This window comes from Neofelis nebulosa, chromosome 5 (assembly GCF_028018385.1).
Source record: "Neofelis nebulosa isolate mNeoNeb1 chromosome 5, mNeoNeb1.pri, whole genome shotgun sequence".
Lineage (NCBI taxonomy): Eukaryota > Metazoa > Chordata > Mammalia > Carnivora > Felidae > Neofelis > Neofelis nebulosa.
The window spans coordinates 52,821,916-52,842,431 of record NC_080786.1 but is presented as its reverse complement, the minus strand read 5'-3'; the positions used below and the strand labels follow the sequence as shown (position 1 = coordinate 52,842,431).

At 38.7% G+C, this 20,516-nt stretch overlaps 1 protein-coding gene across 1 annotated transcript in view; it reads left to right on the top strand.

The window, feature by feature from the left end:
- The window catches only part of RARRES1 (retinoic acid receptor responder 1), a 59,198-nt gene extending 42,083 nt beyond the window's left edge, over positions 1-17,115 (top strand). The window contains exons 6-7 of the mRNA XM_058732514.1: positions 15,666-15,728; positions 16,292-17,115. Of these exons, the coding sequence (XP_058588497.1) occupies positions 15,666-15,728; positions 16,292-16,441 (213 nt within the window). The 3' untranslated portion in view covers positions 16,442-17,115. The remainder of the gene's footprint in view (positions 1-15,665; positions 15,729-16,291) is intronic.
- The last annotated feature ends 3,401 nt before the right edge of the window (positions 17,116-20,516 follow it).

The following is a 20,516-nucleotide window of genomic DNA, read 5'->3' as shown; positions in this document are numbered from 1 at the left end:
ATTTTTTACATTCCGTATATAAGTGAAATCATATGGTGTATGTGTCCTTCTCTGCCTGACTTAATTCATTTACAATAGTACTCTCTAGATTTATCCGTGTTATTACAAATGGCAATTTCATTCTTTTTTATGGCTGAGTAAAGTTCCCTGTTCTATTATCCATTCATCTATAGATGGATACGTAGGTTGTATCCATATCTTTGCTACTATAAATAATGCTGTAATTAACATAGGGGTGCATTTATCTTTTCAAATTAATGTTTTCATATTGTTTGGGTAAATATCTAGGAGTGGAATTATTGGATCGTATGGTATTTCTATTTTAAATTTTTGAGGAACTTCCATTCTGTTTTCACAGTGGTTGCACTAACTTACATTCCCACCAACAGTGCGTGATGGTTGCCTTTTCTCCACATCCTCACCAACATTTTGATACTGGCCATTCTGACAGGTGGGAGGTGGTATCTCATTGTGGTTTTGATTTGAATTTCCCTGTTGATCAGTGATGTCGAGCATCTTTTCATGTGTCCATTGGCCATCTGTAGGTCTATTTGTGAAATGTCTATTCATGTCCTCTACCCAGTTTTAAAAAATGTTTGGGGGAGGGGGGGTGCTATCAGCACAGAGCCCAACATGGGTCTTGAAGTCAGAAACTATGAGATCATGACCTGAGCTTAAATGAAAAGTCCAGCACTTAACAGACTGAGCCACCCAGATGCCCCTCTTCTGCCCATTTTTTTCATTGGAATGTTGGAGGTGTTTGTTTTGTTTTGTATTTTGTGGGGTTTTCTGGTGTTGAGTTGAATGAGTCCCCTTATTGGATAAATCATGTAGAAATATTCTCCTATTCAGTAGGTTGCCTTTTTGTTTTGTTAATTGTTATGTTTTCTTTTAGGAGTTTTATGGTTTCGGGTCTCACATTTTTGGGTCTTTAATCCATTTTGAATATATTTTTGTTTATGGTGTAGAAAAGCTCAAGTTTCATTCTTTTGCATGTAGCTATCTCATTTTCCCAGCTTCATTTTTTGAAAAGACTGTCTTTTTCCCATTGTATATTCTTGCTTTCTTTGTTGTAGATTAACTGACCATATAAGTGTGGGTTTATTTCTGGGCATTTTATCATGTTCCATTGATGTATGTGTCTATATTTGTGCTAATACCATACTGTTCTGAATATTGTGGCTGTGTAGCATATCTTGGAATCTGGAATTGAGATATTTAAATCTTTGTTCTTTTTCAAGATTGCTTTGGCTATTTGGGGTCCTTAGTGGTTTCAAATAAAATTTAAGGTTATTCTAGTTCTGTGAAAAATACTGTTGGTATTTTGATAGGGATTGCACTGAATTTATAGATTGCTTTAGGTATTAGGGACATTTTAATGATACTCATGCTTCCAATTCATGAAGATATATATCTTTCCATTTGTTACAGCTTCAATTTCTTTCATCAATGTCTTGTAGATTTCAGAGTATATCTGAAATCTTGTTTAAATCAATTCCTATGTACTTTATTCTTTTGGTGCAATCATCAGCAGAATTATTTTCTTAATTTTGCTTTCTACTAATTCCTTATTAGTGTAGACAAATGCAACATATTTCTGTATATTAATTTTGTATCCTACAAATTTACTTAAGTTATTTCTAAGTTCTAATAGTTTTTTGGTGGAGTCTGTAAGGTCTTTTTATATAGAGTATCAGGTTATCTTAAAATATCAAAAGTTTTACTTCTTCCTTACCAAGCTGGAGGCTTTCTATTTCTTTTTCTTGCCTGATTGCTGCAGCTAGGACTTCATGTGACTTTATGCTGAATAAAAGTGGTGAGACTGCACATCCTTCTCTTCTTCCTGATCTGTTGAGTATGATGTTAGCTGTGGGTTTTTCACATGTGACCTTTATTATGTTGAGGTATGTTCTCTCTAAGCCTACTTTGTTGAGGTTTTTTATCATGACCAGATGTTGAATTTGCCAGATATCTTCTCTGCATTTGTTGGAGTGATAATATATGGTTTTTATCCTTCCTCTTGTTAACGTGTTAACATTGATTTAAAAATACTGAACCACCCTTGCATCTCTGGAATAAATCCCACTTGATTGTGATGAATGATCCTTTTTTTAAAAAAATTATTTATTGTTTAATTTACATCCAAGTTCATTAGCATATGGTGCAACAGTGATTTCAGGAGTAGATTCCTTAATGCTCCTTACCCATTTAGCCAATCCCCCTCCCACCACCCCTCTAGTAACCTTCTGTTCTCCATATTTAAGAGTCTCTAATGTTTTGTCCCCTTCCCTGTTTTTATATTATTTTTGCTTCCCTTCCCTTATGTTCATCTGTTTTGTCTCTTACAGTCCTCATATGAGTGAAGTCATATGATATTTGTCTTTCTCTAATTTTGCTTAGCATAATAACCTCCAGCTCCATCCATGTAGTTGCAAATGGAAAGATTTCATTCTTTTTGATTGCTGAGTAATATTCCATTGTATATATACACCACATTTTCTTTATCCATTCATCTATCAATCGACATTTGGGCTCTTTCTGTACTTTGATAGAGCTGCTATAAACATGTGCCCCATTCAAAACAGCACACCAGTATCCTTTAGATAAATACCTAGTAGTATGATTGTTGGGTCATAGAGTAGTTCTATTTTTATTTTTTTGAGAACCTTCATACTGCTTTCCAGAGTGGCTGCACCAATTTGCATTCACACCAGCAGCGCAAAAGAGATCCTCTCTCTCTGCATCCTCACCAACATCTGTTGTTTCCTGAGTTAATGTTGCCATTCTGCCTGGTGTGAGGTGTTATCTCATTGTCATTTTGATTTGTATTTCCCTGATGATGATTAATGTTGAGGATTTTTTTCATGTGTCTGTTGGCCATCTGGATGTCTTCTTTGGAGAATTGTCTGCTCACATCTTTTGCACTTTTCTTCACTGGATAATTTGTTTTTGTGTGTGTTGAGTTTGTCAAGTTCTTTATAGATTTTGGATACTAACCCTTTATCTGATATGTCGTTTGCAAATGTCTTCTCCCATTCTGTCAGTTGCTAACTTTTAGTTTTGCTGATTGTTTCCCTCGCTGGGCAGAAGCTTTTTATTTTGATGAGATCTTTTTTTTTTTTTTTTTTAATTTTTTTTTATTGACAGAAGACATTTATTCATCACTACTCTTACAGAGTCTTGGTGTTGCCCGAACGCGGGGTCTTTGTTGACAATGACTCAAACATCTTAACTTATCGGGGGGCACATCACACAAAGCAGCTGAGCGGTCCTGCTCAGATGCACAGCACCAGGCTGTGTTGAAAGATGGTGGCTGCTCGGCAGAAAGTTCCGGAACCAGGTAGGAAGTACTTAAAGGTGGCCCTTCAAGACAAGTCTAAACCCTGAACTCTCCAGGTGGCTGGCTGATGAAAATTCTGGCTCTTGGGTTTGGGAACTCGCAGACACAGGAGTTAATAGTTAATTAACTATATTAACTATATTAATAGTTAATATCTTAATAGTTAATTTTTACTTTTGTTTCCCTTGCCTCCGGAGACATGTTGATTAAGTTGCTGTGGCTGAGGTCAAAGATTTTTGCCTGATTTCTCCTAGAGGATTTTCATGGCTTCCTGTCTTACGTTTAGGTCTTTCATCCATTTTGAGTTTATTTTTGTGTATGGTGTTAAGAAAGTGGTCCAGTTTTCCCAGCATCACTTGCTGAAGAGACTGTCTTTATTCCATTGGATATTGTTTACTGCTTTGTCAAAGATTAGTTAGCCATATGTTTGTGGGTCCATTTCTGGGTTCTCTATTCTGTTCCATTGATCTGAGTGTCTGTTTTTGTGCCAGTATCTTATGTCTTCATGATTACAGCTTTGTCATATGTCTTCAAGTCTGGGAATGTGATGCCTCCAGGTTTGGTTTTCTTTTTCAAGATTGCTTTGGCTATTCGTGGTCTTTTCTGGTTCCATACAAATTTTAGGATTGGGGCACCTGGGTGGCTCAGTCGGTTAAGTGTCCGACTTTGGCTCAGGTCATGATCTCACAGTTCATGAGTTCAAGCCCTGCATCGGGCTCTGTGCTGACAGCTTAGAACCTGGAGCCTGCTTCGAATTCTGTGTCTCCCTCTTTCTCTCTCTGCTCCTACCCCACTCATGCTCTGTCTCTCTTTCTCCTTCAAAAATAAATAAAAACATTAATTTTTTAAATTTAGGATTGTTTGTTCTAGCTCTGTGAAGAATGCTGGTGTTATTTTGATAGGGATTGCATTGAATATGTAGATTACTTTGGGTAGTATCTACATTTTAACAGTGTGTGTTCTTCCAATCCAGGAACGTGGAATATTTTTCCATTTTTTTGTGTTTTCTTCAGTTTCTTTCATAAGCTTTCTATAGTTTTCAGTATACAGATTTTTCACCTCACTGGGTAGATTTATTCCTAGGTATTTTATGGTTTTTGGTGCAGTTGTAAATGGAATCGATTCCTTGATTTCTCTTTCTGTTGCTTCATTATTAGTGTATAGAAATGCAACAGATTTCTGTGCATTGATTTTATATCTTGCAACTTTACTGAATTCATGGATCAGTTCTAACAGTTTTTGGAGGAATCTTTTGGATTTTCCATGTAGAGTATCATGTCATTTGCAAAGAGTGAAAGTTTGACCTCCTTCAGGCTGATTTGGATGCCTTTTATTCCTTTGTGTTGCCTGATTGCTGAGGCTAGGACTTCCAACACTATGTTGAATAACAGTTGTAAGAGTGGACACCCCTGTTGTGCTCCTGACCTTAGGGGGAAAGCTCTCAGTTTTTCCCCACTGAGAATGATATTACCAGTGGGTCTTTCATATATGGCTTGAATGATCTCAAGGTATGACCCTTCTATCCCTACTTTCTTGAGGGTTTTTATCAAGAAAAGATGCTGTATTTTGTCAAATGCTTTCTCTGCATCTATTGAGAGGATCATGTGGTTCTTGTCCTTTCTTTTATTGATGTGATGTATCACATTGATTGTTTTGAGGAAATTGAACCATCCCTGCATCCCAGGTATAAATCCCACTTGGTCATGGTAAACAATTCTTTTAATGTATTGTTGGATTGGTTGACTAGTATCTTGTTGAGGATTTTTTGCATCCATGTGGATCAGGGAAATTGGTCTATAGTTCTCCTTTCTAGTGAGGTCTTTGGTTTCGGAATCAAGGTAATGCTGGCTTCATAGAAAGAGTTTGGAAGTTTTCCTTCCATGTCTATATTTTGGAACAGCTTCAAGAGAATAGGTATTAACTCTTCTTTAAATGTTTGATAGAATTATGCTGTAAAGCCATCCAGCCCTGGACTCGTTTTTTGGGAGATTTTTGATTACTAATTCAATTTCTTTACTGGTTATGTGTCTGTTCAAATTTTCTGTTTCTTCCTATTTCAGTTTTGGTAGTGTATATGTTTCTAGGAATTTGTCCATTTCTTCCAGATTGCCCATTTTATTGGCCTGTAATTGCTCACAATATTCTTATTATTGTTTGTATTTCTGCGGTGTTGGTTGTGATCTCTACTCTTTCATTCTTGATTTTATTTGTTTGGGTCCTTTTCTTTTTCTTTTTGATCAAACTGGCTAGGGGTTTACCAATTTTGTTAATTCTTTCAAAGAACCAGCTCCTAGTTTCACTGATGTGTTCTACTGTTTTTTGGTTTTTTTGGTTTCAATAGCAGTGATTTCTGCTCTAATCTTTATTATTTCCTGTCTTCTGCTGGTTTGGGGTTTTATTTGCTATTCTTTTTCCAGCTCTTTGAGGTGTAAGGTTCGGTTGTGTATCTGAGACCTTCCTTCTTTAGGAAGGCCTGGATTGCTATATACTTCTCTTATGACTGCCTTTGCTGCGTGCCAGAGGTTTTGGGCTGTGGTGTATCATTTTCATTGGCTTCCATGTACTTTTTAATTTCCTCTTTAATTTCATGGTTAGCCCATTCATTCTTTAGTAGGATATTCTTTAGTCTCGAAGTATTTATCTTTCCAAATTTTTTCTTGTGGTTGATTTCAAGTTTCATAGCGTTGTGGTCTGAAAATATGCATGGTATATATAATCTTGATCTTTTTGTACTTGTTGAGGGCTGATTTGTGTCCCAGTATGTGATCTATTCTGGAGAACGTTCCATGTGCACTGGAGAAAAATGTGTATTCCGATGCTTTAGGATGAAATGTTTTGAATGTATCTGTTAAGTCCATCTGGTCCAGTATGTCATTCAAATCCATTGTTTCCTTGCTGATTTTCTGTTTAGATGATCTGTCCATTGCTGTAAGTGGAGTGTTGAAGTCCCTTACTATTATGATATTATTATCAATGAGTTTCTTTATGTTTGTGATTAATTGATTTATATATTTGGGTGCCTCCATGTTTGGAGCATACATGTTTCCAACTGTTAGGTCTTTTTGGTGGATAGACCCCTTAATTATGATATAATGACATTCTTTATCCGTTGTTAGTGTCTTTATATTAAAATCTGGATCATCTGATATTAAGGATGGCTACTCCAGCTTTCTTTTGGCGACCATTAGCATGATAGATGGTTCTCCATCCCCTTACTTTCAATCTGAAGGTATCTTCAGGTCTAAAGTAGGTCTCTTGTAAACAGCATATAGGTGGGTCTTGTTTTCTTATCCATTCTGTTACCCTATGTCTTTTGATTAGAGCATTTAGTCCATTGATGTTTAGAGTAAGTACTGAAAGATATGAATTTATTGCCATTATGTTGCTTGTAGAGTTGGAGTTTATGGTGTATCCTCTGGTCCTTTCCAGTCTTTGTTGCTTTTGGTCTTTTTTTTTTTTTTTTTTTTCCATCTTTTCTCCTCTCAGAGAGTCCCCCTTAAAATTTCTTGCAGTGCTGGTTTAGTGGTCACAAACTCCTTTAATTTTTGTTTGTCTGGGAAGCTCTTTATCTCTTCTTCTGTTTTGACTGACAGCCTTGCTGGATAAGAATTCTTGGCAGCATATTTTTCCAATTCAGCATATTGAATATATCCTGCCACTCCTTTCTGGCCTGCCAAGTTTCTGTGGATAAGTCTGCTGCAAACCTGATCTGTCTTCCCTTGTAGGTTAAGGACTGTTTTTCCCTTGCTGCTTTCATGATTCTTTCCTTGCCTGAGTATTTTGTGAATTTGACTATGATATGCCTTGTTGATGGTTGATTTTTATTAAATCTAATGGGATTCCTCTGTGCTTTCTGGATTTTGATGTCTGTGTCTCCCCAGGTTAGGAACATTTTCTGCTATGATTTGCTCACATAAATATTTTCTACCCCTTTTTCTCTCTCTTCATCTTCTGGGACCCCTATGATTCTGATGTTATTCCTTTTTAATGAGTCACTGAGTTCTCTAATTTTTATTTCATGCTCTTTTGCCTTAGTCTCCTTTTTCTTTCTGCTTCATTATTCTCCATAAGTTTGTCCTCTGTATTGCTGATACACTGCTCTGCCTCATCCATCCTTGCCGCTGTGGCATCCATTAGAGATTGTGGCTCAGTTATAGCATTTTTTATTTCATCCTGACTAGCTTTTATGTCTTTTATCTCCACAAAAAGGGATTCTAATCTATTTTCAACCCCAGCTAGTATTCTTTTTATCATGAGTCTAAATTCTGGTTCAGACAGCTTGATTGTATCTGTGTTAAGTCCCTGGGTGTCATTTCTTCCTGTTCTTTCTTATGGATGAATTCCTTTGTTTCATCATTTTGGAGGAAGAAAAGGAATTAATAAAGTAAAAAAAATTAAAAATTAAAAACAACAGAAAGAAATCAAATGAAGGATGCTAGATCCTAGGTGTGTTTTGGTCTGGTTGTTGAAAGAAGCTTGATAGATTAGAGATAAAGGGAAAGATGAGAAAAGAAAAGAAAAAAGGAAAACATTTGAAAAATTTTAAAAATGACTACAATAAAATATAATAAAATGAAATGATGAAAGCAAAGTAGAATTTAAAAATTTACAAAACATATAGTAGAAAAAAATTAAAGAAAAATCTTTTCAATAAAAATGGAAAATAAAAATATATATTTTTTTCTTTCTGTATTCAAGAATAAGAAAAAATGTTGAATAAAAGGACCAGCAAACAATGAAATACAATTGAAATTACAGCAGGTTTCCCGTAGAAGTCAAGCTATGAAGCACTTTATAGCCCATAAACTAAGCAGGCAGAGAGACTTGTTTTGTCAAGAGTGCTGTTGGCCAAGTTGGATGGGGTTTAGTGTAATGACTCCATTATCCACTAGATGGCACTGCTCAGCTTACTGGGGTGGATTGCTCTGGGGGTGTAGGTGTGTATGCGCATGTGCGGGAGGAGTGAAAATGGCGTCACCCAGCTACCCAGCCTCTAGTATTGGAACTCTGTGCTCTCCACAACTGGCAATCGGGCATCCCTCCTTTGTCTCCAGCTTCCGTCCACTCCCCACTTCTATACTGTCTGTGACCAAGCAGTCAGCCTGCCACACAGCACCTCTCTCCTGAGTTTTATCTCAAATGGGCTGTTTCCCAAACCCTCACTTCCAAGGGACTGCGGCTTTGACCCACTCAGACCTTTGGGGGATGGTCTCACTGAGCAATGGCCAGGTGCTGGCCCACCCCCAGGAACACTGACGAGACTGCACTGCTGCCAATGCCCAGAGACTGCAGCTGGGTGCCAGTAGAAAAAGTTAGTGTGGTCTTGTAGCAGAAGCATTTTAGGGTTTATGGAAAATCAGAACACATGTCTGGCACCAGGCTTTCCCCTTAACATCCTTCTTCTAGCACCAATGAATATGGTGGTTCTCTGGGGTCCGCTGGGACCTTTGCCTCTGGGGTAGCCACACAGCCTTTACCAAATGTCCTCCCAGCAGGGGAACTGCCTCTCCCCTGTGTGGCCCAAAGACCCCTTGGACCTCACTCTCTGGTGGGAAGGGCGAATCCCCAGGAGCAGAGCACCACTGGGTATCAAGCTGTGGAGTTTCAGACTCTGTGCTCCCCCTGTTTGTAGAGTCTTAATGGAATTTAGACCCTCTCCTTTCTTTTTTTTTGTTCAGTCCCTGCAGCTATTTCCACTTTTCCACTTTCTGTCCAGCTGCTTTTGGGTGTGTGTGGGCAGAGCTTTTCCCATACTCTCCCCATCTCCGTCCTCTCTCCACAAGCAAAAACAGCTCCCTGCCCTCCGTGGCTTCTCTTTCCCCTAGTTCACCTCTCCATGGTGTGTACCTGCCAAGTTCTGTGGTTCAGGTTGGGCAGATTGTGTTAATCCTCAAATCAGTTTTCTAGGTGTGCAAGATGGTTAGTGTTGATTGGGCTGCATTTCAGGGACGACAGACATAAAAAAAAACTTCCATGCTGTTCCTTCATCTTGGCCCCTCCCCCTGAATGATCCTTGTAATGTATTGTTGAATTCAGTTTGCTGATATTTTGTTATTTTTCTATGTATATTCATCAGGAATATTGACCTATAGTTTTCTTTTCTTGTAGTGTCTGGTTTTGGCATCAGGATAATTCTAGACTCAGATTAACTTGCCAGTTGTCCCTCCCCTTCTATTTTTTATAATAGTTTGAGGAGAATTCGTATTAATTCTTCTTCAAGTGTTTGGTAGAATTCACCTATGAAGGCTTCTGGTCCTGGACTTTTGCTTGTGGGGTGATTTTTTTTTTTTTAACTGATTCAATTTTGTTAATAGTTATCAGTCTGTTCTGACTTCTATTTCTTCCTGATTCAGTTTTGGAAGATTGTATTTTTCTAGGAATTTACGCATTTTTTTAGGTTGTTCAATTTGTTGGCATTTAATTTTTCTTAGTATTTTTTTTATAAACTTTTGTATTTATGTGGTGTCACTTATTCTTTCATTTCTAATTTATTTGAGTCTTCTCTACTTGTTAATGAGCTTGGCTAAAGGTTTATGAATTTTGTTTATCTTTCCAATGAACCAGGTCTTGGCTTCATCTTTTCTATTTTTTTTTTCTTATTTCCATCTAGTCTTTATTTCCTTCTAATGACTTTGAGCTTTGTTCTGTGTACACAGAATATTACATCCAAAAACATAATTTGGATGTACACAAATCGTTTTCTAGTATAGACCACATTTTAGGCCACAAAACAAATCTCAACAATTTAAATCCATCTGGTCTAATATGTTGATCAAAACCTGTTTCCTTATTGATTTTCTGTCTGGATGATACATTTAGTGACGTAAGTGGGGTGTGAAAGTTCCCTACTATTATTGTGTTTTCCCTTTATGTCTGCTAATATTTGCTTCATGTATTTACATGCTTCTATATTCGTTGCATAGATGTTTACTAATGTTTTATGCTCTCGTGGAATTGATTATGTAATGTCCTTCTTTGTCTCTTGCTACAGTCTTCGTTTTAAAGTCTATTTTGTCTAAGTATTGCTACCCTGGTTTTTTTGTTGCTTCCATTTGCGTTTAATATTTTTCATCTCTTCACTTTCAGTCTGCTTGTGTGTTTAGGTCTGAAGTGAGTCTCTTGTACGTGGAGTATAGATGGGTCTTGCTTTTTTATCCACTTAGTCACTCTCTATCTTTTGACTGGAGCCTTTAGAGCATTTATATTTAAAGTAATTATTGATGGACATGTACTTATTGCTATTTTGTTTATTGTTTTCTGGTTGTTTTTGTAGTTCTCTGTGTTCCTGCTCTTGCTCTCTTCCCCTGTGGTTTAATGTTTTTTTTTAGTATTATGCTTGAATTGCTTTCTCTTTCATTCTGTGTATCTATTACAAGTTTCTGATTTGTGGTTACCGTGGTATTAATGTATATTTTATGTAATATATATATTATATAAATAAATAAATATATAAATAATATATATATTATACATACATTATATATAGCTGTATTAAGTTGATGGTCACTTAAGTTTCTGTGATTTTTGTCTTATAGTTAGGATATATTCCTCTATCTCTTCATTTTGTCTAAGTCTTTTGGGGCTTGAACGTAGTGGCCTTGTATAGAAGCAGTCCTGTGATATCCTGTAGCACAATCCCCCCAACCCATCTTCAGAATCACATGCTCCAGGGATGTCCTCCTGTGTGGGCTGTGTGCACACCTGTTTTTTGCCAAGATGTGATTGCTGTAGGCATGCCAGTGATCCGGGCTGGCCCTCAGCCCAGCTGGTGCAGTGACCTGTTTTGCCTATTGCGGGCACATTGGTCAAGGTTTGCTCTTCATGCTGTTGAGAGTCCTGTCTATAGTGGCTGTGGGATCACTAGTGGGCAGGGCTGGCCCTCAGCATGGCTGTATGCAATTAGCCATTGCACAAGCTGTAGGCACACAAAGTGCGAGGGGCTTTCTCCCTGCACAGATGAGAGGCCCAGCCCCAGGAAGTGTGGGTATGCTGGTTTGTAGGGTTATCTCTGCCTCCCCTCCCCAGGGTAGGAATCACTTTGAGGGGGCACTGGTCCTCACCAGCATTGCCTGCTGGGTGGGTCTACAAAGGAACTCCAGGTTGGGCACATGGTCCTGGCGAAGTAGATGGAAAGGATCAGAACTGGCTTCCACAAGCATCTGACTGTCTAGGCTGAGGAGGACAAGAAAATGACACCCACCACTTTTGTTCCTGGAGAAATCTTCTGTAGATCCCTGTCCCTTTGGCCCATGTCCTAAAATCAGTCACTAAATCCCCTTCACATATATGCCAGGTGCTTTGCAAAGTGCTCATTTTGTGCTATGTCTTGGCCTTATTATTTAGCATCTTGGCTCTTGAAGGGCAGAAACTTTATTTCCTGTGGCCCCTCCATCTTTCCCAGAGTTAAGCCCCACTTATTTCATAGGTAAATGTTATGGAGACTCTTTCCAGGGTGGATGCCCAGGGCCAGGGGTGCCTGGTGTGGGGTCTGATCCTTTCACCCTTCTGTGCTTGTGATATCCCTGTCATTTGTGCTTAGTCATGTCAGGTCTGCTTCCCAACTGTGTCTCCACCTCTGCTCGTCTTTTTTTTTGTTTATTTTTATTTATTCATCTTTGAGAAAGACAGCACAAGCAGGGGAGGGGTCAAGAGAGAGGGAAACACAGAATCCGAAGCAGGCTCCAGGCTCTGCACTGATAGCAGCAAGCTCCACGTGGGGCTCGAAATCACGACTGTGAGATCATGACCTGAGCCAAAATCAGATGCTTAACCGACTGAGCCTCCCAGGCACCCCTCTGCTGGCCTTTTTGATGTGGCCTCCTCTCTACAACCAGCTGTGGAAGCTCTATTCTGCAGGCTTCAGGTTGTTTTCAGAGTGAGCTGTAACACATGTGGTTGTTGCTTGGGTGTGTCCATGACATTAGGGAGCTCAGGGTCCTCCCACTCTGGCATCTTCCCCGCTCCTTAGGATCTTTTAATGTCAGTGCTTTCTTTTCATTTGCCATTGTACATAACACACTACCAAACTAACAACCACCGGGACACAGTATCACCAGATACAGCAGCTCCATTTCTGTCTTGTAGCTGGCCTTTGATGTCTATCATGTGTCCATTAATATCACTCACCCAAATTGGGACCGACGTAATTGTAGAGTTAAGAAAACAAAAATGCAGGGGGCGCCTGGGTGGCTCAGTCGGTTGGGCATCCGTCTTCGGCTCAGGTCACGATCTCACAGTTTGTGAGTTCGAGCTCCACGTCGGGCTCTGTGCTGACAGTTTAGAGCCTGGAGCCTGTTTCAGATTCTGTGTCTCCCTCTCTCTCTGCTCCTCTGCCGCTCATGCTCTGTCTCTGTCTCTCCTTCAAAAATAAATTAAAAACATTAAAAAAAAATTTTTTTTAAATGCAGAGGGAGAACCATCACTTAGTAGGAAATTTAGCCTTTTTTTTTTTTTTTTTTACCCTGTGGGATTTTGGTTTTAGACAACTAATAATTGAGTAATGTTACTGGCTTGCTGTGCCACCCAAGGCAGATGACTTCAACTCTTAGGACCTATTAAGTGAGGATTAACAAATTTACTGAAGTCTTTGAAATTAACAAAAATCTAAATCACTGAATCACTTGGTAAATTTGATTTCAAAGTTGATACACATTTAGATATGTCATTTGCAAATATCTTTTCCCATTCCATCGGTTACCTTTTAGTTTTATTGATTGTTTCCTTTGCTGTGCAGAAGCCCTTTATCCTGATGAGGTCCCAATAGTTCATTTTTGCTTTTAATTCCCTTGCCTTTGGAGGTGTGTCGAGCAAGAAATTGCTGTGGGTGAGGTCAAAGAGGTTGTTGCCTGCTTTCTCCTCTAGAGTTTTGATGGTTTCCTGTCTCATAGGTCTTTCATCCATTTTGAGGTTGGTATGGTGTAAGGAAGTGGTCTAGTTTCATTCTTCTGCCTGTTGCTGTCCAGTTCTCCCAGCACCATGTGCTGAAGACACTTTCTTTTTTCCACTGGATACTCTTTCCTGTTTTGTCAGTTTCCTTAAAGAAAAGTATGCACGTATCCACATAGATGTTCGGATTTTGCTGTTTGGTAGCCACTAAGGATTCTCATGATCTCTCAGGAAAAGAAGCAATGCACAAAAGAAGCAACGCAGCAACAAGCAAAACAAGAAACAGCGTTTAAAAAGTCACTGAGATCAGATCTATATACTGTTCTAGGAGACGAGCTACAGGAAGGTGGTGGGGCTGATAAAGCCAAGACAACACAGAGGCAGGAAGTGACTGCAGGTGCCCTGTGGCTTAGCAAAGTATAGAGATTATAGTTTTTCAAAAGCTTTTTAAAGGGTGGGAATTATTACCTTTACACTCAGGGTTAAAGTCTCCTTTTAATGCAACAGTGTAAGGAAGTGCAGGCTTACAAACTCACAGTTCCAAATGAACAAGGCCTGAAAGAAGAGGGGGTAATGACTAAAATACAGATACGAAGTAAGACCCATCTGACTGGCACAGTTACCCGCTCTTCATTTCCAAAGTACTGTTATTCCTAATGCCATAAGGACCGTGCCAAGGGCAAGGGAGGTATTTGGTGGCTAGGAAGACAAAACAGATGAGGACTTTCCCTACACGCTTAACCTTTAAGTATGAATTGAGAAAAGGAAAAGTGAGCATTGTTCTAACTCTTATCTGTCCATACCAATCACTATCAGCACCCCAAACTATTCCGCACACTAGCAGTCAGCCCAAGGCCTTCCCCTACCTAGAGGCCCCCGCTAGCCAAGGGTGCATTATAGAAACCTTGTTATCTACCTTATTTATTTGACTAAGAAGTCTACTTTGGATAGCATATACTAATAATATAAGCCTACTGACTCAACTAAAACCACACTGGTTGTGGTGGAGATCACGAGTAAGGAAGAGGGAACAAACAAAACACTTCCAGTCGGCCTCTAGGAAGATGAAAGTGCTGAATTACTGGAAAATGTGACAGGAAATCATCAATTTGGATTATAAGGCTTTGGCATTTGTGATAATTTGAATAGAAGCCAAGGAGATTATATCTGAATAACATTAAAAATAACTACTTCTCGGCAGAGCTTGACTTGGTGGGTGCAGCCCAACCCGGGAATACTTTGCCAGGCTGGGATGTGCAGTGTCCCGTTCTCTGGTTTTTTTAATAAGCCCTGCTTTTGGGCTTGAGGTAAGAGTGCTTCCTCCTGGAGGAGGCAGAATCTATAAAACCAAAACTGTAAAGGTTTAATAATGTTATTGAGGAAGGTCTTAATTAAATGGTACAGGGTTTAAAAGCATTATAATAATCCAAACTTTTATATTAAAAAATATGTAACACTGTGTATTTAGCAATAGAGTTTATAAAATTAAGTTGGAAACTCATCGTTTCAGGATCTGCCTAAACTCTAGACACTGCTAGGATTTTCTTCAGGGTTACTATTTTCCAAAACAGAATAAAAAGGTATTGGCTTGAGAAAATACTTCAAGTTTATAAGTAAAACCAATTTTTAAACTATACAAATACCTGGTAAATAGTCTGCCTGCCTACCTATAAATATCCAGCATACAGGTTTTAGAAGCAGTGCGTACGGAATGTGGGTTGCTGGAGGGGAAAAGGGGGTGGGGTGGGATGAATGGGTGATGGGCATTCAGAAGGGGACCTGTTGGGATGAGCACTGGGTGTTTTATGTAAGTGATGAGTCACTCAACTCTACTTCTGAAACCATTATTACACTATATATTAACTAACCTGAATTTAAATTAAAAGGAAAATTGTAAATCAGGGTTCAAATCCCCATTTTTCACTTACCAGCTGTAACCTCAAGTTACTTCCCCTGTAAAGCCAGGCTCGCAGTACATATTCTTACAAGACCGAGAATTACATGACGAATGTATAGTTTTTAGCACAGAACTTGGTCCATGGTGGCATTTTAGAATGCCACCTGCCCTGCCCCTGCCCCTTGTCCAGGTGTCTGGCATATTGGTGTTGACATACAAATGCAGGTGCATCTACAGTATTTAGACTCCAAAGGCTGTCCAAAGATTCTCCCTACTCCCACAGGACTTAGCCATACATATTAGAACAAGTGATAGTAAGATAGTCAACTAGATTTGCATCTAACTTGGTGACAAAACAGTAAGGAACCCTGGCTTTCATATTTGCCTGCAGGCTACTACTAAAGGAGCTGAGGCTAGGATTGAAGAGGCAGCAGGAGATTCAAGGCACTCGTCCAAACAAGAATTTATAATGATAGAAGCCCTCCAAACTCTGAACTAATATAAATCTCGTTTATTACACTAATTCTCTTTTTCTTTCTCTAGAAAACAAATGACGATGCAATTGATTTTGATTATACCGTTCTACTCCATGAATTCTCAACACAGGTAAAACACAGAATTGTATGTAGGTTAGAAGGTAGAGGAGGGAAACAGTAAAGTATCGTACAAACTGAGAAGGCACTTGGAGACCAAAAAGCACAGCAGGCAGCTGCACCCAGTTTACACGGAGTTTTAGTCAGGGTGACTTACTGACGGGAGGATCGGCAGGTGATGACCGAGGCGCTGCGCAGCTGTTCTCTGCCAAGTCTGGACTGTTAGTGCACAGATTTTATAGAGCAAGGGGATGTGCAGAGGTCACTGTGGTGAGGTCAGCGGTCTAATATTTTCACAGACCTCGTGGTACCATCAGGGTTGGGGGCATGGGCACTAGGCAAGCTCTGCTAGTTACCAAAACATTAGGGGAGATCAAGACAAGCCTTCCTGCACTTGGGGCAGGGCATATTACCTCCAAGGGGCCTGGAACATGTTCCTGAGGGAGGTCAGTGCACAGACATGAGCAAGACGGAGGGTCAAAGACGGAGTCAGTATTGTCAGCACTCCTCTGATACAGAAATGCTTTTGCCAGAAATTTTTGCAGATCATAGTACTTTAGAACTCTTATTTTCCAGGAAATCATTCCTTGTCGTATTCACTTGGTCTGGTACCCTGGCAAACCACTTAAAGTGAAGTACCACTGTCAAGAGCTACAGACACCAGAAGAAGCCTCTGGAACTGAAGAAGGTTCAGCTGTGGCACCAACAGAGCTCAATAATTTCTGAAAAGAAAAAAGGTCTGCTTATACTAAATTCTAAACAAAATGACTCTATTAAATAGTGTAAATCATTCTGGCAAAATAGGAAAGGTATAAAGTATTCTAATATTTTTTAGAAAGTCTGCAATTATAATACTTAACAATTAAAAGATGCTGGGGTTTTTGTTTTTTGATTGGTTTGGTTTATTTTGTTAATTCTGGGAACACAGGCATACTGAACTCTGCTCAGCGCTAAACAGTTTACTCCACAGGTTTCTCAGGGTTTCAGCCCTAAAATGTAAAAGAACAATCAATTGGTATATACTGTAATTGGATCAGTAAGTATTTAGCAAAACAAAAATTGATGGTCTTACCTTTAAAGCTGTATTTCTCATTACTTTGAACATAGCAAAGCCAACTATTTTCTGTTGCTAAATTCCTTCTACTTAGTATATAAAAAATATAATATAGTTCAATGAAAGCAAATTGCAGGGAAAATAATACCTGTTTAGAACAAACTTTAATTTTTTTTTTATCATTTCAAGTATTCTTTTTTTTGATATCTACTTTTCTATATAAAATGTGTTCAGTGTGTGTTTATAGAGATTTGTATCCATAAGCAAAATTTGTGCTAAACTGAATTAAATGAACTCTTAATATTGCTTAATTCAAATTTTATAAATAAAGTGTTTCATGGATAAAGCGGAGTGTCTGCAAATGTATTAAATGGAATAGTGATGTAACTGAAATTCTATCAAATATGTACAATTTTCATCTATAATGACAATTTGCACCCCAGTGTTGGCCTAAATTAATTTATAAAAGTAAATATAATATGTACCGTAATCAAATTCAGTGGAGTACCTCCCAAGGCAGGAAGAAGTGATCCAGGAAACGTAGCCATCATTTGCCTCTCAAAATTCCTATCCTTTGTAGGGGGAGAATTTAAATTTTCTTATACCCATCAAGGTTCTTCCAGCTGGTCTAAGAATTAAAGGGGAAGGTAAACAGGAAAATAAAACAGTTTTACTACATGTGCAGAGAGGCTCAATAATGCACTTGAGACCTAAAGAAATGAAGGCAGTCAATTTTTATCCTTTAAAGACAGAGTATAAATCTATAAGGACTTGACAGGACAAAGAAAACTTTGGGAGTTTCAATTGCTAAGGAATTCTTTTTTTTTTTTTTTAACTGTTAGAGTGTGAGCAGGGGAGGGGCAGAGAGAGAGAGACACACACAGAATCTGAAGCAGGCTCCAGGCTCCGAGTGGTCAACACAGAGCCAGATGCAGGGCTTGAACTCACGAACCGTGAGATCATGACCTAAGCTGAAGTAGGACACTTAACCGACTGAGTCACCCAGGCACCCCAATTAATAAGGAATTCTAAACAATTTGGGTTCAGGTAGTCAGTAACAAGTAACACACGTTTTCTGTACAGACTTCTTTGCTCTAAATTTCCTATCTCTCGGGGCGCCTGGGTGGCGCAGTCGGTTAAGCGTCCGACTTCAGCCAGGTCACGATCTCGCGGTCCGTGAGTTCGAGCCCCGCGTCAGGCTATGGGCTGATGGCTCGGAGCCTGGAGCCTGTTTCCGATTCTGTGTCTCCCTCTGTCTCTGCCCCTCCCCCGTTCATGCTCTGTCTCTCTCTGTCCCAAAAATAAATAAAAAACGTTGAAAAAAAAAAAATTTAAAAAAAAATTTCCTATCTCTGATAAGGATGTCTCTTTACCTTGTGATATAGGAAGGGTATTTATTTCCTTTTCACATGGGGGAATTTATTTCCTGCTTTCAGGAAGACAGAAGGGGATCCCAGTGTCTCTCCTGGATGGTCTTAAGTAATTTTTACTTAAAATAATATACCACAGTAGGACATTTTGGGGCGGCCTGCCCTTGGCTCCTACAGTTCCTTCCACCAAAGCTTCCCTAGAAGTTTCACACATTACAAGTTGAGCTGGTAGACTATTCCTTCTTGTTGAATCAGTGTCTTAATACTGACAATAGGTCAACCAACTTAAACTCATTTCAGAACACAGGTGTCTTCTCAACGTTAAGCCTATGGTTCAAATAATCATGTAATAAGAGGCACTTTTATGGAAATAAAAGAAAAACAATGGTTAACGATTGAACCAAATTGTGAACCCATTTCTGAGTTCTGAGGGTAGCTAGTCAAGAGGATTTCTAGATGCAGGCTTAAAGCATCTTCAGATAGATGCTTTTAGGGCAGGTCTGGCAATGTGACAGATTTTCTTTGTAGTTTGCATGTTTCTGGTGATGGTTTTGTGTGGCCCATAGAACAACAGGCATGAAGATTATATATGAGCTGTTATGGTGATCTGCTATTCAGTTGGCAGGGCTTCAAGAAAAAGAAGTTTTAATTCTCAAATGATTCCAAGTCAAAAGGATGGGAAAAAAACAGAAGACATTCATTCGCTCATTTGAAGGGCAGTAGCCAGGCACTAGAGGAAACTAAAAGGAATCAGGATCTAGTCCAGTTTATAATGAACTGTATTAGAATCTAATTTACACAAAGGTGTGTTAGTGAAATAAAATTCTTCCCTCTATATTCACCCTTATTTTTACCAGAGTAAGGCTAATTTATTTGCAGAATAAATATAGTTTCAATAAACTTGGCTTGATTATTTACAGAAGTACAGCAAGAATAGTGATGGATCATACAGGCTCTTTTAAATCTGCTTTGCTTAAACTTTTTGTAAGGAATCTCTGACTGAACTTTTAACAGCCTTTGAAGGCCCAGAGGCCAAGCCAAATATTTGCCATCAGACCTCGCCTGTAATACCTATCGTCTGGGGTTAAGTCCTGTCTTCTTGAGGTCCCCAAAGAATCCTGAGGTTCTTGCACCTGCAACGAAGTGACCTTCTTTACTTAGAAAGACTGCTTGGGAAACCTGTATCCAGCTTTTTCTAAGGAGCTTTATTCCATACAGTCAACCTTAAAGCTGTTCTGGTCATGTCTGAGTCTATGCATGTCTCCCTCAAATATGACATTTCAGTGAAAACCTTGGTAATATAACCAATGTTTCCAATTGTGTCCTGTTACAAGGAGAACAGATTTTTACTGAACTTATGGAAATAAAAATTATTATGAAAATGTAAGAATACGCACTGAGAGTTTAGGAACTCTGGAACAATCAGGTAGGGGGAAAAAAGATAAAATATACCTTTGTGAACAAATTGAAACATTTATCAAATTGCTGTAAGTCATAGTGTAAGAGAAAAACTTCCCTTAAATTTGAAAAAAAAAAAACCCCAAAACATTAAAAAAAATCACTAATGGTTCTAATAAAAATGTCATAGAAATTATAATCATCCTCTTCAGTTCATTCAGGCTTATGTTATTTATTATTTCTTCTGCTTGAATCCAATTTTTCCACTAGTTCCAGAAATTCTTACCCAGTTCAGTTTTGTAATCTTAAGGTCATCAGAAACCTGTACTCAGAATTGTTTCCACAAGTCTCACTGAAGATGAAACCCATCTGCAGGAAGCTTTTGTAAAAGCATCTAAGTAAAAGTAGAATTGTTTGTATATGAGAGAATATTTAAAAATGGCCATGATGAGGGGCACCTGGGTGGCTCAGTCTGGTAAGTGTCTGACTTCAGCTCAGGTCATGATCTCATGGTTTGTGAGTTTGAGCCCCACATCAGGCTCTGTGCTGTCAGTGCAGATCCTGCTTTGGATCCACTGTCTCCCTCCCTCTCCACCTCTCCCCTTCTCATTCTCTCTCAAAAAATAAAAACATTTAAAAAAATGTTGAAAAAAAATGGCCATGGTAAAATATCTGATTAGAATGAATTATGCATTTGACGAATAAATTTGGTTATTGCTGTGACAACTAACACATCAAGATAATAACATACTAGCACATATAAGATTGCATTCAACTTTTAAAACATTTTAATAACATATCTACACAAATATAATCTAAGAGGGTTTAGTATCACTTCTTTGACAATTCTTCCAATGTAACTGAACATGATAAATAAGCCCAATTAGCTTAATACCTACTTTTTTATATGGAGAACAGATCTTCTGAAATGTTCCGTGGGCCCTCTGGAATATTTCAGTTAGATTGTGGTCAAAAGAGG